The sequence below is a fragment of the Phyllobates terribilis genome, unplaced genomic scaffold (assembly GCF_046119375.1).
Source record: "Phyllobates terribilis strain yellow unplaced genomic scaffold, ASM4611937v1 Scaffold_1__5_contigs__length_1240528914, whole genome shotgun sequence".
In the NCBI taxonomy this organism is placed as follows: domain Eukaryota; kingdom Metazoa; phylum Chordata; class Amphibia; order Anura; family Dendrobatidae; genus Phyllobates; species Phyllobates terribilis.
The window spans coordinates 469,909,476-469,933,688 of record NW_027362761.1 but is presented as its reverse complement, the minus strand read 5'-3'; the positions used below and the strand labels follow the sequence as shown (position 1 = coordinate 469,933,688).

Sequence of the window (24,213 nt, the reverse complement as noted above, 5' to 3'; positions counted from 1 at the left end):
CAGCTGTCTGCTTTAGATTGGCTGCTTATCAAAAATGGGGAGACCCCACACCGTTTTTTTCAATTATTTATTTAAATAATTAAAAAAACCGCGTGGGGACACCTCTATTCTTGATAAGCAGCCATGATAAAGCTGACAGCTGGGGGTTGCAGCCAGCAGCTGTCGGTTTTGCCTGAATGCACTGGTTATCAAAAATACAAGAAACCCACATCATTTTTTTATTATTATTTTTTTATAGCATAGGCACTGGCTGATGAATACTCTCATCAGCAGTGCCTGCTCTCACTGCTATCAGTGACACCAGGCGTACACTGATAAGAGTACTACTCTCATCAGTCGACTCCTGTCAGAGCCTCTGGCTCACTCACTGTCATCTGACAGCTTGGGAACTGCAGTTCTTTATGTTAATACCAATCAGAGACGCCAGTGTTTCTCACGCTGTCACACAAATGACAGTGTGGGAAACAGCCATTGATCGGGTTGCCGAACCCAAACAGTAACACAAACTTCCTGGAGAAGTCCGTGTTCGGAGTCTGTGCCCAAACACTAGGTGTTCAGTACGGACCCCAAACTTTACTGTTCGGGTTAGCCCATCACTAGTCAGGAGTTGTAGATAGGGATGACTCATGCAGGGAAAAGGGACTTCCTGTTTATACCTAGATCTTAGAAGGATTCAGATAGTCTGTTTTTAATCACGTGATGTCATAGACCTAATGGAAAAGAGAAGAATTAATTGGGTAGAAAGACAAAATGAGCAATTGTAAGTAAACAGTGCTTTATAATATGATGGCTAATATATTAAGGAGATAAAAACTTTGATTGGAGTGCTTCTTTACGCAACACAAGAACATATCCTACCCCTGTCTGCAATATTACTCTAAATTACTTGGTGTAATCACAGATGCATTTTTTTCTGCTTTGCATTTATAGCAATGATTAATATAAAATATACAGTAACTAATAGATTTATAATATATTTAATACATATGTTCACTGACTCCATAAAATGAATATAAAAAAAATCACAATAAATTATATTCTGTTTTACTGGCAGAAGGAAACAATAGATTCCAAGTTTGTAATACTTTTTCTGTTCCTGAATCTGCTGCATTATAATAGGTCAAAGGGTAATTTTAGCCTTTTACACACAAGAGCCTCCTTTAATACACTAAACATACAGAAACATAAAATAGTATGCTATTACTTTCTTTATTGGATGGGATTTTGTACATTGTCTCTTACTAAAATATTTCACTTCAGCAAAACATATGCATCCAATAAAAGCAAAACTTCAATGTCCCCTAGCAATAATGTGCCTGCTTGGATCTTCACATGAAGCTCCTCTTCTCTCTAATCTCTCCTCCTTATACCAATGTTTCATAGTCTGACTTTACTTTCCTCAGCTGTCGCTTTTTGCTTCTTTTAAAATGCCCACAGATAGCAAACATGTATACAACAAATCCTCACCATATGGAGCTGCAATCCCCCTGGCAGTGCTGGCTGCCAGGTTATACCTGTACTATACAAGCGCTGAAAAGAATATGACATACAGCAAAGGAAAACAATAGAAAAAGAATAACTGTAAAGTATAAAATATGGAATGGTGACTAATCAGTATTCCAAAAAGGATTGCATTGAAATTGGCACTGTCCCCCTACTTAACCAGGCAAAGATATGCAGGACTAAGAAACCATTGTGCCCCTATGGATACAAATCCTTCTGCTCCAAATCTCTCAGCTTGCTACATATTATTGGTTAATTTCATGTGTTAAAGCAAACCTGTCATGAAATATGTCCACTCTAAACTGTCGCAATAGTGTTATATTTCACATTAATAGCTTTCCAATGATGCTCCTCTCGCAAATGAGCCTCAGTGTGTTAAGGAAGAAATACCATTATATTGCAGCACATACTACCTGTAAAAAGTTAAGGGGGTTTCCTTTGAAGTCTTGTGATCCTTGTATTACAAGGAATTTCCTAGTGATACTGGGGAAAAATATGGCATGGGGACACCGAATGGCAATTTTGTACAGCACACTGTTCAGCCTAAGGCCGGCCTTGCCAGGAAACTCCACCAGCATCTGGCACATGCATAGAGCACATGAACTCAATGCCAATGCACCTCACTGCACTGTGTATGCACCAAATGCTCCAACAGAGCACTGGGGTCCTGGGTTCAGATCCCACCAAGGACAACATCTGCAAGGAGTTTGTATGTTCTCCCTGTGTTTGCGTGGGTTTCCTCCGGGTTCTCCAGTTTCCTCCCACACTCTAAAGACATGCTGATAGGAATTAGATTGTGAGCCCCAATGGGGACAGCAATGACAATATATCCAAAGCACTATGGAATAGAGTGGCGCTATATACATAAAAATAATTAAAAAGCATAATAAACAGGTTCCATTTTAATAGCACGTGGAGCAGACAACAAAAGGCGCTCATTGGGCGAGTATGACAAGAGATATAATTGCAGTGTAAAAAGGCTCTGGAGAGGTTGCACTTTAGAGCACAAATCCAATGAAGGTGTGTTTGTCATAAAACCGAAGCTGATCGATGCCAGTGTTCTGGTACCCATGTCTGGTGTGCTAAACCTCACAGAAGAATGAGTAGAGCTTCAAAGTGATGGAAAGAACACGTGATGTGGCACAGCTGACCAGATAGCAATGAAGATGGTAAATGCCAGGTCTTTACGTAGATAAAAAACATTGGTGCAAAAACAGGTACAACGTGTTTTGAGGCTCTTTAAGCCTCTTTCTCAAATAACAAGATACAGTGCCTTGTGAAAGTATTTGGCCCCCTTGAACTTTTCTACCTTTTGCCACATTTCTGGTTTCAAACATGAAGATACAAAATTCTAATTTTTTTGGGAAGAATCAATAAGTGGGACACAATCGTGAAGTGGAACGGAATTTATTGGATATTTTAAACTTTTTTTAAAAATTAAAAACTGAAAAGTGGGGCGTGCAATATTATTCGCCCTATTTACTTTCAGTGCAGCAACACAGGCCGCACAAATACGTGTCCCACGCTGTAATCCATCTGACCGCACATGGTGAAGAGAACAGGAGAATGACTCGCTCCAGCGCTGAACTCACTGAGTGACAGAACACTGCTCTGTGAGCTCAGCGCAGGTCAGGGGCCCGCTCGCTGGAGTGAGTCATTCTCCTCTGTATCTCAGCATGTCCGGTCATATGTATTACAGCGTGGGAAACTTAGCACAGGTGAGTATAAGGATTTTTTATTTTATGCTTATTTTTACAGGTTTTGGACACAGTGGGAGCAAAACACTACTCTCAACATTGTCACCTGCTTGCGCTGATCACAGCGCCAGCAGGGGACAATGATAAGGGCAGCATTCAGCACCCGGCACTTGGGAACAGTGGTAACTGTCCTGCTGATTCCCAGGTGCCGGTACATGTAAAACTGATATGGCACAAGGGCGGCACATGGTTGCCACACTTATGCCACATGTATCATACACACGGACACACGTACACACGGACACACGTACACACGGACACTGATATCTCCGGTACTGTTTTTTCCAGTACCAGAAATATCTGAACATGTGAAAGAGTTCTTAGAGAGTTATACTGTACATATTAAACCTCTTATTAATAAAACAAAAATGAGTAACAATGCAATTAAAAAACACAAAAAATAAAAGGAATAAAGTTATTTTGTGCAAAATAACTCATCACAATGGAGATGGTGCACTGGAGGGAATTTGACCAATTAGATGGTGTGGTAGGCTGAACATCATCCCATTGCGGCGTCTGCATAAGATGTGTTGCCATAGAGAAAAGACATTAATGAAGATTGCGAAGACCTCTCTTAAACTTGGTATGAATAAGTGTCAGACATAAGGGGAGGAACCCATCTTATGCTGGCACTAATCAAGAAAGGTGCTTCAGGTGTGTAACAACCCAAGATTGCAAAGAAAAAAAAAAAAGAAAATGTTTTTTTTTGTAAGAGTGGTGAATTAAAAAGCAATAGGAATTTTTAAAAACGAGAACGAGACACCAAGTCAGTAATGTAACATGAACTCTTTTCTATAATTAAAGCCTGAGGGAATTCTAGTATCCAATACAAAAATCCAAAATGCCTCCCCTATTTCTGAGAGTATTTTGTCTGTCTCCGCCATGGATGTGGCGGGGAACATGTTCTATAGCATAAGCTAATAGGCCTTTAATGCATTTATTATGATAATTGATAAAATGTCTGGAAGCACCAGACATACTACGATTAGATTGATGGGAAATATCATATAAATGTTCCCTCAGGCGTACTTTGAATTTCCTAGTAGTTGATCCGATATATTTTAGATTACAAATAGTGCACTCAATATTGTAAATAACATAATCAGTGTTACAATTCAGAAACCTTTTTATTGGATATACCTTGGAATTATTAATTCGTAAATGTTAATTTTTTTGATGATACCAGACATGATTGGCAGTTTGTAAAACCACACTTATGGTAGCCACTAGTTGATAGCCAGTTACCAGTCGTTTTGATGGGCTTTCCTCTGTATAAACTAGGAGAGATTTTGTTGCCTATTGTTGGTGCTCTACGTGGAGCTACCCTAATTCCGTCCTTTAATATTGCATCCATGACTGAATCCTCTCTCAGAATATCAATGTTGTGTTTTACTATATTAGATATTACAGAAAAATGAGTGTTATAGATGAGAACTAATGTTGGAATATTAGAGGTGGTGTTGTTGTGGTAGTTGTTATGTTCTGCTACCAGAGCTAAGGAAAGAGAGGAGATCTGTCCCTACGATAGAACTCAGCTTAATCCCTACGATGTAACAGGGCACCTGATCCTGCGATCAGACCTGCTAAAGTCCTAAGCTAGTCTGTACGGAGACCTATAGATGTGGGGAAGGAATCCCTACAAGTACTAAGGACTGGGAGGAATATGGGACACCTCCTAACAGAAATAGTAGCAGACAGACGAACAAACAAAATATATAGAACATAGAGGTCAGTAGACCAAGCAAACTAACAGAGCAAGACACAGAGCACAGGCTAGCTAGAAAGTAGATATACAATGAAGTCCAGCAAAGCCAGAAGGGCGGAGCAGGATTAAATAGGCCAACAAGGTCATGTGACCAGCAAAGGAAAAAAAACCTAAGAGCAAGGTTCTAACAGTACCCCCCCTTCTAAGAGGATACTCCGGATCCCCTAGGACCAGGCTTATCAGGAAATCTCCTGTGAAACGCTCTGATAAGTCTGGACGCGGAAACATCATCCGACCTCACCCAAGAGTTATCCTCGGGACCGAAACCTTTCCAGGCCACAAGATACTGCAAACTACCTCTATACCGTCTAGAGTTAAGGATGCGAGAAATTTCATATTCCCCGTCCTCCACCACCGGAGGAACAGAGGCAGAGGCGTCACAATCCGATACAACAGCTTATTTCAACAGAGAGACATGAAATACCGGATTAATTCTCCAGGAGGTAGGAACCTCCAACCTAACAGCAGATTGGTTGACAACCTGAAGCACCTTAAAGGGCCCTACAAACTTGGGACCCAATTTCTTAGAAGGAATCCTCAACCGCAGATTCCTAGAGGACAACCAAACCATGTCACCAACAGCGAACAAAACCTCCTGTCGTTTCCTATCAAAGTAGTCTTTAGATTTTCTGTTGGCCTCCTGAAGATTACCACGCACATCCGTCCAAACTCTCTCCAAATCACCGGAAAAATTCTCCTCCTCAGGCACGGCAGATCCCAACTTGGAGAACGACCCAAACGACAGATGTCTCCCAGAACAACAAAAAAAAGGCGAACAACCAGCAGAAGAAGATGTATGATTGTTCAGAGCAAATTCAGCAAGTGGCAGAAACTCAGACCACCCCTCTTGATTGTCTGCCACAAAACAACGCAAGAACTGCTCAACATCCTGGTTTTTCCTTTCTGTCTGGCCATTAGATTCAGGATGATATCCGGACGAGAACGACAAATGAACTCCCAACCTATCACAAAAGGCACGCCAAAAACGAGCCACGAACTGAGGACCCCTATCAGAAACAATGTCAGTAGGAACGCCATGAAGTCTGACAATTTCCTTGACAAAGGCCTTAGCGAGAGTTTTAGCGCAGGGCAGTTTGACGAAAGGAACCGAGTGACACATCTTGCTAAAACGGTCCACGACCACCCAGATGACAGTAAAACCCTCAGAGGGGGGAAGGTCAGTTATAAAGTCCATAGCCAAATGTGTCCAAGGAGCACTGGGAACCTCCAAAGGACAAAGCAACCCCGCAGCAGGAGTATGTGAGGACTTAGATCTAGCACATATAGTACATTGACGCACCCACTTAATGACTTCCTTCTGCCATCCAGGCCACCAAAAACTGCGACCCACCAGTCTCTTGGTCTCAGAGATTCCGGGATGACCTGCCAACCGAGATTCGTGACACTCAACAAACAAATCTCTCCTAAAGGTCCCAGGCACAAACAACCTCCCATGAGGAGTGTTAGAAGAGGCATTCTCCTGTGCTTTAAGAATCTCATTTTCCAAAACGGAGTCCAAAGCAGCTATCACAACACCTTCTTGTAAAATGTTCTCCTCTTTCTCAGCACCGACTATGGGAGAAAAACTGCGAGACAAGGCATCCGCCTTAACATTCTTAGTACCAGGGATGTAAGTAACGGAGAAATTAAACCGCGAGAAAAACAGTGCCCACCTAGCCTGACGGGCATTCAGGCGCTTGGCAGCATCAAGATATATCAGATTTTTATGATCCGTAAGAACCTGAATGGGAAATTCCGCACCTTCCAAGAAGTGGCGCCAGTGTTCAAATGCGAGTTTAATAGCCAATAATTCCCGATTACCAATATCGTAATTCAGTTCAGTCTCCGAAAATTTTTTTGAAAAAAAGGCACAGGGATGTAATCCATCCCCGTTATCCTGAGACAATACTGCGCCAACCCCCACAGAGGAAGCATCAACCTCAACCAAAAACGGCCTAGTAACATCAGGCTGCATAAGGATGGGAGCAGAGGTGAACCTCTCCTTGAGATACACAAAAGCTTCAATGGCCTCAGAAGACCACTGAACCGCATCAGCACCTTTCCTGGTGAGATCAGTCAGAGGTTTGACAATACTAGAAAATTTTTTTATGAATTTTCTATAGTAATTGGCGAAACCCAAAAACCTCTGTATCGATTTCAAACCAATAGGCCTAGGCCATTCCTGCACAGCCTGAACCTTAACCGGATCCATCTCAAAACCTTTGCTGGAGATAATGTAGCCCAAAAAACTAATTCTCTGTACAGCGAACTCACATTTCTCCAGCTTAGCAAAAAGCGAATTGTCCATTAATAACTGTAATACCTCACGCACGCTCCGCCAATGAGACTCCAGATCCGGCGAATAAATCAAAATGTCATCCAAATACACAACCACATTATTACCGATCAAAGGTCTAAGGATGTCATTAATCAGATTCTGAAAAAATGCAGGAGCATTAGTAAGACCAAAAGGCATAACCAGATTCTCAAAATGACCCACAGGAGTGTTAAAAGCAGTCTTCCATTCGTCACCCTCCTTCATGCGCAACAGATTGTATGCCCCCTTAAGGTCAATTTTAGAGAACCACTTGGCCCCCATTAACTGGTTAAACAGATCAGGAATCAATGGCAGTGGGTAAGGATTGCGTACAGTAATTTTGTTAATCTCACGAAAATCCAGACAAGGACGTAAACCGCCGTCCTTTTTTTTTTACAAAAAAAAATCCAACCGCCACAGGAGACTTAGAGGGTCTAATGTGACCGGCGGCCAAACTTGTCTGTATGTATTCCTCCAAAGCCTTCCTCTCAGGAATAGTAAGGTTAAATAAACGACTTTTAGGAAGAGTCGCTCCAGGGACAAATTCAATAGAACAATCATAGTCTCTATGGGGAGGCAAAACCTGCGATTCCTTCTCAGAAAAAACTCTCCAAAAATCCTGAATAGGAAAAGGCAATTCTCCCCTATCCAAAGCTGCAATACGCCCATTACAACACTTGTCATAACATTTATGGCTCCAGGATTTAATTTCACTGGTAGACCAATCCAGTACAGGATTGTGAAATTTTAACCAGGGCAATCCCAATATTACTGGAGAAGACAAGTTATTCAACACTACCAAATCCAATTTCTCATGGTGAACACCATTAATAGTGAGAGGAAATTCACAGACCTTGAGAGTAATATTCTTCAAAGGGGAACCATCCACAGAAACCACAGCAATGGGGGATGATAAAGGTTCAGGTTTTAAATTGAGTCTTTCCACGAATCCCCCATCAATAACATTCAGAGTAGACCCACAATCGACAAACACCCGAAATTCCATTAATTTTTCCTGAGCAATCGTGGAAGCAGCTAAAAATACACCCTTGGAATTTAAACAGGCAATACGGGCATGACTGACCATTTTTTTTCTTTCTTCATACGAAGCTCACAGCCTTTAATCAAATGACCAGATTTTCCGCAATAGAAACACAAGCCTTCAAAAAATCGACGGTCTTTTTCTTGAGAGTGAGGTGCCACCGATCCAATCTCCATCGGTTCACCACTGTTAGTACACACATTCTCATAACCAGAAACTGACATAGCAGAGGATTTGCTCTCATTAACCCTTGCACGCAGTCTTCTATCCACCCGTATAGCTAATTGCATAGCCTGTTGCAAATCTTCAGGTGTAGGACAAGCAATTAGCAGGTCTTTAACCCTTTCACTGAGCCCAGCAAGAAATAGACTTTTCAGAGCAGAATCGTTCCACCCTGTTTGAGTAGACCAACGACGGAAATGAGTACAATATTTTTCCACATTACCTGATCCTTGTTTTAAACGTCTCAACTCAATCTCAGCTGATGCGACACGGTCAGGATCATCATATAATAGTCCCAAAGCAGAAAAAAAACTATCCACTGATCTGAAGCATGTATCACTAGGTTGCAAAGAAAAGGCCCACTCCTGAGGCTCTTTGCGCAAAAGTGACATTATGAACCCTACGCGCTGGGATTCATCCCCAGAGGACTTAGGTCTCAAACGAAAATACAATAAGCAAGCATTTTTGAATGAAAAAAATTCTCGGTGTTCACCAAAAAATAAATCCGGCAAACATACCTTAGGCTCCAAGAAATGTGCTCCAGGACAGTTACTCACGTGCTGACGGAGCTCGGCCACCTCCAGAGAGAGTCCCTGCAGGTGATGAACCAAATCCTGAACCGACACCATGATGGAACAGAAAAATCTTTCCTTAGAGAATTTGCTGGCTGGACTTACTGTTATGTTCTGCTACCAGAGCTAAGGAAAGAGAGGAGATCTGTCCCTACGATAGAACTCAGCTTAATCCCTACGATGTAACAGGGAACCTGATCCTGCGATCAGACCTGCTAAAGTCCTAAGCTAGTCTGTACGGAGACCTATAGATGTGGGGAAGGAATCCCTACAAGTACTAAGGACTGGGAGGAATATGGGACACCTCCTAACAGAAATAGTAGCAGACAGACGAACAAACAAAATATATAGAACATAGAGGTCAGTAGACCAAGCAAACTAACAGAGCAAGACACAGAGCACAGGCTAGCTAGAAAGTAGATATACAATGAAGTCCAGCAAAGCCAGAAGGGCGGAGCAGGATTAAATAGGCCAACAAGGTCATGTGACCAGCAAAGGAAAAAAACCTAAGAGCAAGGTTCTAACAGTAGTTCCTTTTAGTAATGAGATTGCTTCTAGATATACTATCTACTATTTTTCTTGCTCTATCTAAGGTCCATTTTGGATAATTTCTACATGATAGTCTAGAATTAATGGTGGTACATTCTTTTGAGAAGGAAATGGAATCACTACAATTCCTCCTAGCTCTAGTAATTTCTCCTACTGGAATGGCTTTTAGAACATGGGGTGGGTGAAAACTGCGCATGCAAAATTGTATTCCCTGATGTGGGTTTCCTGAATGTTTTAGAAGTGATTAGTTCATTATTTTGGCCATTTAGTTCTAAGTCCAAAAAAGTAATAGAGTTACGGTTGAAGGTATATGTAAATCGTAAATTAAATTAATTATTATTATTATCCTTGGTGCCCCTGTGTTTTCCCTTCTATCATTGCTCTTTCACCAGCTGGAGTTACATTATCGCTATCTGGATATTTTTAAAAATTATAAACAAAAGACATTTGTTTTTATTATTGGAGTCTGTGGAGCTGGATCATCGTCTTTCCTATTACCTGGCTACTGAGCGCAAGCAGCAGCGCTGATCACGGATCCCGGAGACACCCAGCTGGTTCATGGAGGTGAGCTGTTTTTTTTTTCATTTCCCTTTAAGACTAACACCCTTCACTAAAGACAACGTCCAAACGCCATATTTTGTAGACATTAAGAATTATGCATTTTTGTTTCCTGAGTCCTGTAACTACAGAGTTTTGTTTGAATCTTTAGAGTTTTTAACCACGGATCAACTATATGGATTTTAGTATTTGATGTGTATATATCTGTGATATAAGGCTGAATTTATATATTTTGGGTATATCACAACTTTAGGCAAATTGAACAAAATATTACAGTAACAAGTGAACACAAGTTAAAATGTATGAGAGAGCATAAGAGAATTATCAATTTGTAAATAAGTCTATGTAAGTTCCTGCCAAACCAGAGCCCCATCTGTAGACTGCCCTGTAGACAGCATATGTGGTGCGGAATCTGCTACTGAATTAGATAGAATAAATTAAAGTTTTAATATTATATCTCCAGCTAGGTTCAGTAACCACTTGTCACCCACCTGTCCCCCGTTTCTACTGCGCAACACCTGTGGACAGTTTCGTCTCTACTCCTATGTAGTATTCTGACAACAGTATTTGTCTGGGGCATTTAAATTTAGCTCTGGCGGCGTGATGTAGCCTTCATATTCAGGCATCAAATGACTTGATCCAGTTCTGCTATATTAGTTGCTGTTGCACCTGCTCTTCTACACTACTTTCCGTTGTACCAGCTCAGCTACACAAGTTACTGTATCTTTTTCCCAGCTCAGCTTTACATGTTGCCTTTGTTCCTGTCCTGCTATATCAGCCATTACTTTTCCAACTCATCTAATCCACTGCACCAGCACCACCAGTCTGTGCTGCATAAGAACTGGTCATCTGGATCAGGCAAAGCTGTGTGCCCTTTAAAGCACATCTCAGTACTTTTAATGGCAGTAGTGTCTGGTATTACAACTTATTACTATTAAAGCGAACAGGACGGAGTTGCAATATCAAGACCATTCATTACTAAAATTAAAAGTACAGCGTTATTGTACTAAGCTGCAAACCTACCATGAAACATATCTACCAATCACAGATGCTATGTCAGTAAAATGTGCACATTGATTAATTGGGTCCTCCAGTCAATCACTTGTGGTACAAATCTCCACTGTGAGGCATTGTACAATATGATTTCAAATTACATGAATCCAGTAATGACCATGGGATGTTAGAAATATTGCAACCTAAGGGAAAACTGTTTGGGTAGAAATAATTTAAATAAATAGCAAAAGGGCTGTATTATGTATAGAGCTGCTTTGGGAGTTTAGGAAATGAATAAAATTACACATATTGTCAAGGAACATTCTTAGTTGAATGTGTCCGCACTCCTCAGATTGTAGATATTACACAGCTTCAGGCCTGGTAAGTAGCAGTCCAGGAAGCTGGCTTGGAACCTTTGGTTCTGTTCACTATTAATCTATGGAACAGCCTAATTTCGGAGCTGGTGACAACAGAAATGGTTGATGGTTTCAAAAAGAGCTGAAATGTTTGCTCCTTTTGTTTTCTAAGAAAATAAATACTAATGTAAATGTGCAACATTCGGGTTCTGAATGTTGATGCAGTCACCAGACCATCACTCGGTTGAACATGTTTCCTTTTTAAAACGTACTATGTAATTATATGTAATCTATAATTATTTGTTAAATGAATGAGCGAATCATGATAATACTGCATCCACATTTTCACGCTGTGGATTGGTACAATTTTGATGCAGTTTTCAGCCAAAACAAGATGTGACGCCAAAAGGATACAGGGAAGATGCTCTATTTCTCTTCTTTCTATGTATTTCTCGCAGACTAGCATATTTTAGACTGTTAGGCTAATACATCGCAAGTCACAAATGGGAGCGAAGTGTAGCAAAAAAAGAAGCTTGTTCTGTTTTATTTCTATGGGACTTACTCCTGTATTTTAAGCCAATGATGTGCAGTCAAAAAATCAGGACGAGAAACAATGTGCTCAACTCAACATTTCATAATATAAATAGCTCTGCTTTACACTGCCTCATAGCGCGGCATATGTGGCTGATCATGTGAGCGATACACCAGTTAGGCTGGGTTCACATATGGACGGCACTGTGTTTTTGATTCAGTCTAGCGTTTAACAAAGATGCCAAATTGAAACTAATGGCATAACTGATCCCATTGTTGGCAATGGGATCATTTCCACAAAGCTGAAGCATCATATTTTGTGCCTGACATGTGCAAGCATCAGCTTGGTGGCCTGATCGCATAAGAACATATTATGTAATATCGGAACCCTATTCAGAATTAGCATCTGAGAGTAAATAGTAACAAATAGGGATGAGTGGATCCGTGGAAGTTCAGGTTTGTCAGATTCGACCGAACTTTAGTCAAAACTAGAACCAGACCCCTAACACCATAAAAATCAATGGGGAGCCGAAATTTGGAGCTGTAAAATCTCTCTCTCTCCTCCCTGTGAACTCCTGAACTCTAAAACGTATTTCCAGGTGAAGTCGGTCTTCGGAGTTCAGCACCGGACTTTAGCTGTCTAATACGAACCACAAACTTTACAGTTGGGGTTCACTCATCTCTAATGAGAAAGCCTTATGGCTACTCATGCATTTTTGCATCAATTTTGCCAAAAATTCCGACCTGCTGCATCAGATTAAAAAAAAAATTAGCCTGATGCGACTAATGTATGTGAAGATTATTCTCTTTGTGCGAAATGCTCCATATTTTTTTAAATTTCTTTGTGCCCTTTTAACAGTCTTACTAAATGTAATTCTACAGTACAAACACAGTGCAAACCTCATGTTAATCACCAAGTATGACGTCGCTTCAACATCAGTATGCTGAGATACTTTTGCTTGGATTTTCTCCAAAAATATGTAGATAAAAAATTATCTTTTCCACTTCTCTTCGCAGTACTGCAAGCGTTAGATATTATATATCTTTTCGAAAGGCATTATTTTCTATTTATACATTTTTAATCTCGGTATCGGAGAAAATGAACTGTACAAGAAAAAAGGAGGCAGGGTTTTTTTTTAAAAAAAGGAAGTAGAAATGTGGAATAAGAAAATGGATGAAAAGCTAGATATAAATGCAGTTTAAGCCCTATTAGTATCAACACTCCAGCAGGAAGAGAAAATATGCACGCAAGCAACAACACATGAATTATAATTGGACTATGTTCACACTATAAAGGTTAAAAATGGTCAGAACACAGCTGGAGCACTGAACATTTCACAGTAATATTTGCTTTTTATATTAATTCAACTGGGAAAGAAAAAATTCCCTGTAAGGCAGAGCTGAATGCACAGATCCTGTTCAAGGCACATTGAATTTCTGTGGCTCTGTACTATGGAGCTGCCGGCATTCTGTAAGCCACTATATGGAGCCTTCATGAGTCACTGTATAACAGAGCTATTCTCCCTTGCAATGTCTTTGACAGAGAATAACAACAAATTACTGCATCTGATGAAATATTACATGATTTTTTTTTCTGTTCGATAGATTGACCAGAAATCAGTATTTGGTCAGTATTTTACATCAGTATTTGTAAGCCAACACCAGGAGTGGAACAGTCAGAGGAAAAGTATAATAGAAACACGTCACCACTTCTGCATTTTTCACCCACTCCTGGTTTTGGCTTACAATTATTGATGTGAAATACGGACCAAATATTGATCATGTGAATATAACCTTAAAAGCATTTTGACGACACAGCATCTAATCTTAATAATGCCAGACGTATATTTTCAGTAGGCCAGGAGACATAGACTATTGTTCATATGAGTCTTAACGTTGACTCTTGAATTGATGTGTTTTCTTCGGTGGGTCAAGAAAGATAGACTATCGTCTGAACGTTGACACTTGAATTGATGTTTGTGAATTGTTAAATGGCTGCTGCTTATCTATTATATCAGCTCATACAGGTGATTGTGTTGCTATCTTTGCAGGACAGTGACGCAGGGTCATTGAACAATCAATGTTTGCTAATATGTTGATTATCCATTGTATAAGTCCATGTAGTTTGTTGACCCGCAAAAGGCTAAACTATATAGATTGATTCAATACTCAAACAATAAGAGTTAATCTCATCCCACCTTCCCCCTGACCTATGGATGACAGCCCGAACCACAGATGTAAGTATAAAAAGTGGAATTCCGACAGTACATGATTGCTGTAGGGTATCCAGGTGTGGGGCGCTCCAACACCAGAAGGTAAAAAATGGAGTAATGACAAAGTTGTTTCCAATAAAAAAAGTTAAAAAAAAAACGATAAAAACACAACACGTTTCGGTTGCTAACAGACTTTCTTGGGTGTCAGAGATCACCTACTGCTATAATTTTTATGCTGAAACTTGGGGCAATTTAGAAGGGATCTTACAGTAGATTTTGAACTGACAGTTTTACAGAAAATGCTAAATAGGTCTTAAAGTGGGCAATGTGTTTAATATTAATGCTGAATGAAGGAAGACATCTTTGTGCATTCAGACTGTTGCCATGGAAAGCTGTAATGTCACAATGACATCATGGGTTCCAACTGTGACATTGATTTACACTGAATACTCAAAAAATAGGTAACAATTGTTTGTCCATTCAGCCCCTGTCTGGTCTTAGGCTACAAGTCTGCAGTCACTCTATGTGACTACTGACTTGAGAATTCTCACATCACTCATGTTGCGCGCTGTGAGGATTGTCCGGTGCTAAAGCCGGGAGCAGCAGGCGCGTGACTGCGTGACTGCAAACATGCAATACATGTGGTCATGTGCTGACTAGAAGTGTGCAGTCTCACTCAATGTACAGTACAGACCAAAAGTTTGGACACACCTTCTCATTTGAAGATTTTTCAGTATGATTTTTCAGACTATGAAAATAGTACATTCACACTGAAGGCATCAAAACTATGAATTAACACATGAGGAATTATATACTTAACAAAAAAGTGTGAAACAACTGAAAATATGTCTTATATTCTAGGTTCTTCAAAGTAGCCACCTTTTGCTTTGATGACTGCTTTGCACGCTCTTGGCATTCTCTTGATGAGCTTCAAGAGGTAGTCACCGGAAATAGTTTTCACTTCATAGGTGTGCCCCGTCAGGTTTAATAAGTGGGATTTCTTGCCTTATAAATAGGGTTGGGACCATCAGTTGTGTTGTGCAGAAGTCTGGTGGATACACAGCTGATAGTCCTACTGAATAGACTGTTAGAATTTGTATTATGGCAAGAAAAAAGCAGCTAAGTAAAGAAAAACGAGTGGACATCATTACTTTAAGAAATGAAGGTCAGTCAGTGCGAAAAATTGGGAAAACTTTGAAAGTGTCCCCAAGTGCAGTTGCAAAAACCATCAAGCGCTATAAAGAAACTGGCTCACATGAGGACCGCCACAGGAAAGGAAGACCAAGAGTCACCTCTGCTTCTGAGGAAAAGGTTATCCGAGTCACCAGCCTCTGAAATCGCAGGTTAACAGCAGCTCAGATTAAAGACCAGGTCAATGCCACACAGAGTTCTAGCAGCAGACACATCTCTACAACAACTGTTAAGAGAAGACTTTGTGCAGCAGGCCTTCTTGGTAAAATAGCTGCTAGGAAACCACTGCTAAGGACAGGCAACAAGCAGAAGAGACTTGTTTGGGCTAAAGAACACAAGGAATGGACATTAGACCGGGGGAAATTTGTGCTTTAGTCTGATGAGTCCAAATTTGAGAACTTTGGTTCCAACCACCGTGTCTTTGTGCGACGCAGAAAAGGAGAACAGATGGACTCTACATGCCTGGTTCCCACCATGAAGCATGGAGGAGGAGGTGTGATGGTGTGGGGTTGCTTTGCTGGTGACACTGTTGGGTATTTATTCAAAATTGAAGGCATACAGAACCAGCATGGCTACAACAGCATCTTGCAGTGGCTTGCTATTCCATCCGGTTTGCGTTTAGTTGGACCATCATTTATTTTTCAACAGGACAATGACCCCAAACACACCTCCAGGCTGTAAGGGCTATTTGACCAAGAAGGAGAGTGATGGGGTTCTACGCCAGATTTCCTGACCTCCACAGTCACCAGACCTGAACCCAATCGAGATGGTTTGGGGTGAGCTGGACCGCAGAGTGAAGGCAAAAGGGTCAACAAGTGCTAAGCATCTCTGGGAACTCCTTCAAGATTGTTGGAAGACCATTTCCAGTGACTACCTCTTGAAGCTCATCAAGAGAATGCCAAGAGTGTGCAAAGCAGTCATCAAAGCAAAAGGTGGCTACTTTGAAGAACCTAGAATATAAGACATATTTTCAGTTGTTTCACACTTTTTTGTTAAGTATATAATTCCACATGTGTTAATTCATAGTTTTGATGCCTTCAGTGTGAATGTACAATTTTCATAGTCATGAAAATACTGAAAAATCTTTAAATGAGAAGGTGTGTCCAAACTTTTGGTCTGTACTCTACGTCTAATGAGCAAAGCTGGACACTTCTCTTCTGAGTGTGGCCAGATGTATGCAAATTGCATACTTATGGTCACATGCTCCTGGCAGCAGAACCGGACGATAGAGTGTGACTCAGACTTGTTGCCTAAGGCTTGACAATCCCTTTAGTACCTAAAATAATAATTTTTATGCACCTGTAGTTTGCGCCAACATTCAGACATTATATCCATGACATGTATTAAATTGTAATGGCAGAAAAGAAGGACAATGTATTTTTACTAATTTCCTCATGCTGTAAACAAAACTGAAAAAAAAGAGATAATGGGGTTTATTTTGGTACAGCATTAAGGCCTTATTCGTGCCAAAAAAATCAGTAAAAATATAGAAATATAGTTAATCTATAAATTAGGCCTCACTCAGACGGCCATTGTTCATCAGTGTTTCGGATCTGAGTGTCATCAGTATTTGGTCATTGTGTCAGTTTTTACCATCAGTGTTTAGATAGTGATTTTTCAATTATGAAAAAAAGTAATAAACTGCAAAGCTTCTTCTATCCATTGCAATGTGAATCACGGATAGCACACTGATGCCATCCATGTGGAGTCCATGATTTGAACAGATCTTTGGATGGGTAAGTTTAATCTGTGATTTAGATCACAAACATACGTTTCCAAGATTTCATTGAGGATCACTATGTTAGGAGGGCGGTTGCAGACAACTTTATTAAAATGGAATGCAACCGACCCAGGGGTCCGCGATGCAGCCTGGAGGACTGCTGCCGAACACTTTCCAGGTGGAAAGTAAAGTAACCAACTTAAATATTAAACCCTTCCGTGTTTCTCCACACAGGAACGGGTATAGCGGTACACTCTATCTCCATTAGCTGCACGAGAGATAGTTTTTCTCTATCTGTAGTCCTGTTACAGCACAGGGACTACAGTGGCGGCGTTAGGATGCGTGTGTGACTATGCCAATGGGTACACGTGCCCCCAGCCGGCATGCTACCGGACTGCAGGGTTCAACTCCACGTGACAGACAGGCGTTAGCCATGCACAGGATGTCTGCAGGCTGCTTGGGGTGATAGGCGACCCCTTTGGCTGAGCCAGGCTGCTAGACGAAGCTACCTGCCTCTATGGAGCTAACCTGCCTCTATGGAGCTAGCCAGCCTAAGCGACCTGTGCTAATTAGCCGAGCGAACTCTGGCATTGGCAGGTCACGGAGTGAACAGCTAGGGAGCACGTGGAACAGAGTTATCCACACAACGGCATCACTTTCTCAAATGATCAGAGCGCGTCGCAATGTTTGTGGGCGGGCCTTTTAAAGACTAAGCCCTGCCCACCGACGCGCCATTGGTGACGTTACCCGTGGACCAATCAGGCGGTGCCAGGTCACCGGGTCAGGTGGGTGCCAACCCACCAATCATGATCCGCCAGGTCACGGACATGCTCAGTACTTCAAATCCTGGACTTAGATTCCACAAGCCCTGTCTCCCTCTGCAACCCAGGCTTAACATTTCTAGGCACAACTACCTGGGAGATAAACAGTGCTCGCGGACCAGCTAGGCATTGAGGCTGACGGCGATGCTGAGCAGCATCAGCCCCAGCTGGACCGAAATGGGAGACCACAGAAGGTCCTGGACCCATTTCAAATTCAGCACCAGACCGACGCCTAACACACTAGGTCTGCAAAAAAAAAATCCGCTGACATATGAACAGCTCCACAGACTGTAATTTGTGTTTGATCTATATGTGAATGAGTCACGGGCGTCTGAGTGAGGCTTTCGGTATAAATAACAAAAAACAAATCACCTTTAGGTTATAGAATTCTGAAAGGTAACATTTGGCTGTGGATATTGAGACTTCTAATGACTTTATCCCTGAAAAGGTTAACTTGGAAATTAAAAAGGAAAAATAAAATAAAAATTTAAACATCACCAAGAATCTAAAATTTGGAAGTTAAAATAAATGTTTTTTTTCAGTATGTAAAGTGATACATCCTATTAACAATACAACTATCTCCATTCCAATGGCACAATAGATCAATACACGATTACAAAAGAAGGCTGAAGAGATTAACAAGAAAGCATTTGCTTTAGCATGGTAATCGAGAAATAGATGTTGTTCCCGATCATGAAGACAGTAGTGATTTGCAGAGCCGATAGGAGACCTGTACTATGTTTGATATGCAGAGCAGTTTGATAGTAATTTAAGCAGACACAAGACTTGTGTGATTGATATCTTCTCTATTCATCAGACGCAATAGGCTTTGTACAAAATAAATCACATTCACAGCCTGCCCATGTTTTGAAAGTGGGATTCCTAGAAAAGATGACCCTTATGTCTAAATAAATGTGTAAATGTTTTGATACATTTGTCTCTTCGCGTTGGAACCTTGCAGATATAATTGTATTAAAGAAGCAGGGGATCTACTTACGGTGCTGACAGTTCCTTCCCATGTATTCGCCGGGGCATTCACATGAGTAGTTAGCCACCAGATCGGTGCAGATTCCACCATTTCGACATGGATCCCTCTCGCATTCGTTTACATCTAAAGAAACAAAGGATTTACTCTGTTAGTGATAGTATTAATTTTATAGATAATACAGTTATCATCTACAGTATAACATTAGTTATGATATACTGAAAGTACATATTCTATAGTTACTTTTTTTCACTTTTCTAGGGTATGTGCACAATTTACAGCAGAAAAATCTGTTGCAAGTTCAGGAGAGATGGCAGGAAAAATGCTGTGTAATAAACGTGGTGATTTGCAACGTTTTGGGTGCAAAAAAAGCTGAAAGAATTGAGATGCTGCAGACTTGAAACCTCTTTAAATCTTCAAGGAAATAATAAGCAGCATGAAAATGTTATTCACATTGCTGATATAGTAAAAAGCTGTCTTTTCACAACAAACACATGCGGAAAAAAATAGGAAAAATGCGGCAAAAATGCCCCTTAATGTTTTATTAACCTAAAACCAAAGAATCCTATGAAAATGAAAACTTTATTGAGATATGTATTCATGGTGGATTTAGGTTCCGATTTAATATAATGATCAACTGTTCTTTGTTAATACAGAAAGGCTGTATCCCCACGATGAGTTTTTGGTGAATTTTTCATGCTGCTTAATTTGGCTGTTTTTTACAGTTCCAGTAAAGTGGATGGGATGTATAGAAATCTCCTGCCCTCTGTGCTTTTTTCTACTCAGCGTAAACTGACCTGCGGTGCGAGTTTCAAATCCACAACATATCAATTTCTCTTGTGAGTACGCTGAGTTTTATGTGCAAATTTTTCCCATAGACTTGTATTGCATGCGGAAAATCTGCAGTTAAAAATGTACATGGGTTTTTAGTGCATTTCCGCAATGGAAACGCATCAAAAAAGCACGTAACCCCTCATGACTGTATCAATAAAGTTTTGTCTAAGTCAAATGCCAGGAAGTATCAAAAACAAAGCAGCTTTGTTTCAAACATGACACACTAACAAGAGGCATAGAAAGCAGTGTCAAAAACACGAGAAAAACCCAATAAAAAATAAGTAACCTAAGTTATATAATAGATGCATAAAATCTGCAACATCAAAAAGTCACCAAAAGGTCATCGTGCGAGCCCAAAAGAGTTATTCATATCTGGGACATTTATGACATTTATCCTAAGTATATGCTATAAATGTCCATTGGGGTTGGGTCACACTGTTGGGACTAGCATCTATCGCGAGTATGGGCCCTATTGCAAGCTATGGGAATTACATGGCTCACTACATTCACTTGTATGAGTTCTAAAAATTAGGAACTCATATAAAAATGAATTGAGGGCACTGCATGTATGAGTCTAGCATGTGTCTGACATTTAGGGCAAATCTTGTTGATATTTTATACATTCCCCAGCTGGGACAATCTTTTCAAGCATACCCATGAAATGCTACTTATTGGCTGGAAGTCCAAACAGAGTCCTTTTGGCCACCACTTGGCAGGTTAATTCTAAATTATAGCCAATATATGCCACTGGTATATGTTCCAATTAAGGTATAAATTGGTGGCAAATTTTACCAATAAATGATTTAAACAATGTGCATACAAAGCCTTATCGAGGATTTCAGTCCTCAATGAAAATATGGAACAGAGTACATCATATTGCATATAAAAGGAGTTTAAAAAAACCTCATCTACATGCAGTGGAAATAAGTCCTACAAGATCTGAGACCATGCTGAAGATTTTAAAATCTACAGTATGCTCTAATCTAACCTGGATTTGTTTAAAATTGCTATGCAAAAGGTGGAATCCGGGGCAAAATTTGCATCAAATTCCTGTAACACATGTGGAAGGATCTGAACAAGGATTTATGTTCATCTCTAGTATACTGGGTCACAAGGTAGGACTATGCCAGGCAACTCATCTTTTTTGAAGTCTGCAAGAGCTTTGAATAAAATGAAAAAATATTGTTTAAAGCAAAAAATGCATTACAATAAAGTGGGTAAACACAGCCCATGAGCAGGTTTAAAGATAGGAACACCTATTGCATTGTATGATGTTGTAGAATTAGCACATAAGCTTGTGAACGAACAAAGAAGACTACAACAATACAGCATTGTACGTTAACCCATTAAAAATCCTTGAAACATGATACATTTTACATTCAAATGAATAATTCAACACAAATTTTAAATAACATTTTAAAAAAGCAATATCAAAAGAGAATTGTTAAAAAATCTAGAAATTAACTCAATGTTTTTATTCAGGGAGCTGTTCTCGAAATTACTGGAAGAAAATTACAAAGTATGAATGTTTTCAATGGGTTGGAGGGGAGTAAGCCACTGTCAGATATCTTTAGAAGTAGCTTTTTTGGGAACAAAGGGTCAGGCATATTGAAAGATAATACGCCAGATTGAGTAGTGTCAAACTAAAGCCATACACATTAGATTATCGACAGATCCCAATTAAATCAACAAGTTTGACTGACAATTATTCAATATATATGGATAGTTTTAGTCTAACAGTAATAAGGTTTTCTTAGATTACCTCTTAAGGGGCATTTACACTGCAAAATGAATGAGCACTGTTAAAAATATTTGTTTCCCAATTATCTTGCTGTGCAATTAGGCTACTGATCACTCGATGAACAAGTAAAACTCTTGTGCAGCACAAAATGTCATCTTTTTCGGCGGTGCATCATCACTTTGAAAGTTTACCGATCAGTAAAAGTTTACAGAGCGGTGGTCGTATCATGCTGCCGGTCAATCTGTGTAAACAGACCTTTAGGCCCCCAACTCCCTACTCTCTCCCAACATAATTGGATTTCTAAAGACTGATCCTTTGCTTCTTTGGGAGATAAGACTTCCCTAGAAGAGTCTGGCAGCATCTCTGTCATAAAAAAACAGCAGCACTCGACCAAAAGTTCATATATATAGGGGAACTCTGGGACGAACGTTGGGCCAACAGCTATCCAATGTATATGAGGGGCTTTATTGAATAAATTGCACCAATATATAGATATTACAGAGTGATCAAAAGACTGAATAAACAATAATTCCTGGGTTCTTCCAGTAAGCCATATAACTTTTTTTTTATTACAAACTCTACCAATTTTGGCAAAGTGAATTTGGCACCTTAACAGATTTGCAAAGCTCTTTTTCAAAAGCTGGAAGACTATCTATTTATGCTGGTCTGCTGTGTATAGATATAATAAATCAATGTAGGTAATGAAAATTATGGTAATAAACAATGTTCAGATACAGAGGAGAATCGGCTGCTGCGCCAGCTCTGCTTGGCAAATCATACCTCATTTTAGAGTAGAATGCCAAATAGGGACTCAAATTGCCATGACAGTAGTTGGATAGAATGTAGGAAGATCTAAACAATCTCTAAGGCACAAGTTAAGAGGACCTGTGACCAAGTAAAAAGTAGACAGTTTTTGCTCCTGCAGCTCCACTGAGTAATCAGTTTTTTTTATTTTCTGTAAATTCACCATATGGTTTCAGAGGTCCTTTTTATTTAGTGGTTGTTCTTATGGTATTTTCAAAGCGGGTGGTGCAGACAAGGTTCTTTGGCGACGCATCTTTAGTCTTCTCTGCATTATTATCCTGTGATAAACGCCTCCTTGGTAAAGAGCATAAAAATTAGCGCCAAATAAAAAGGTCAAAATCTCTGAAACTGTATGGCAGATTTTAAAAAAAAACAAAGAACATAATACTCAAGGGAGCAGGGGGAATAAAATAAGTGCAAAAACTGTCCATTTTGCCTTTGTGATAGGTCCTATTTAAGTTTTAACAATCAGCATTCAGAACAATAAAGATGCAAAAATTTAGCTGATAACAGTGGTAATTCGAAACATTGTGCTTTCATACATTAATATCATAAAAGTATCCAATGCTCCAATATGTATGTACTCATCTAACTTTTAACTAAAGCTGCTGCAGTTAAAAAGCTTTCATAAGGATCGAGCTCGGCGGTCCACCGCAAGGCGTCCTACCGCCAGTCCCAGCCCCTATGCCTTGGGGTGCCTCCTGATGCTCTTCACTGAGTATCCCGGGGTCCCAAAGCATTTCCTTTGAAAAAATTAAGTGTCCAAACTACAGGTGGTGTAGCTTGCTTAACAGCTGGGATAATCCGCTGACTAGCAGACACTGCTACTAGGCACAAAGTATTTCCTGGGCTAGATGCAGTTAAAAATTTGTAATTAGATACTCTCGTTGGATGCTGAGAAAGCATTCCATAGAGTCTACTGGCACGCCATATATTATTCTCTTAAAAAGCTTGGGGTAGGGGTCTAGGGGACCGTTTTATAGCCAAAATCACGGCCCTGTATCGCAATACGTCACCTAGGCTGAAGATAAATGGAACTGTAGCACACCGAGGGCTTGGTTGCTACAAAGGTATTGCACCTCACCCAGAGGTGTGATATGTCACTCTCAGGTAAGGATGGAGTGTGGATCAGGACCCCGACACCTGCATGCATTACACCACATTGCCGTGGGGCAGGGCGACCAATATGCCCCTGAGATGGGCACGACAGTCCCTGTCCCTGGCTGGAGTGGGGGGAGGGAACACCGAGGAAGGGAAACCCTGTAGTGCAGGAGCAGGGAGGAAGCAGTTCCTGGGTGCATTGAGAAGGGAGTATAAAATGTGGGCACCATCTTAGTTCAGTGCAGAGAAGTCTGAGCAGAAGTGACAGGGAGCAGGGGCTCTGCATGAGCTCTGCTCCTGAGGCGGGCCTAGTAACAGAGGCCCAGGCCTGGAAGAGGGAGAAGGAAGGAAGAGGAGCGGAGAAGGCTCCAGGAACGAGGAACGAAGGGATCACAGGGGTGCGGACGGACGAGTCGCCACCGCACGCCCAAATCCACCTGCGTGGAGGGGTCAGGCCAAAGGGGGAGACCGGTCATCAAAACTAGTGGAGGCGGGAAATGACCCTCAGCTAGAAACCGGAGGCTGTGACATTTTATGTGGCGCAGCCCCTCGCTACACCCGCTAGGAAGGCACCACATAGGGTCAGGGAAACTGGCGCCAAGTTTACCAAGAGGAGGCCCGAGGCAGCCGGACAGAAG

General features: G+C 40.7%; 1 protein-coding gene across 2 annotated transcripts in view; it reads right to left on the bottom strand.

Annotated features, from left to right (window-relative positions):
• EDIL3 (EGF like repeats and discoidin domains 3) overlaps positions 1 to 24,213 on the bottom strand; it is a 1,054,696-nt gene that overhangs the window by 459,769 nt on the left and 570,714 nt on the right. For both annotated transcript variants that reach the window (XM_073678987.1, XM_073678994.1), the window contains one exon: positions 19,108 to 19,221. In XM_073678987.1, coding sequence (XP_073535088.1) covers positions 19,108 to 19,221 — 114 coding nt within the window. The remainder of the gene's footprint in view (positions 1 to 19,107; positions 19,222 to 24,213) is intronic.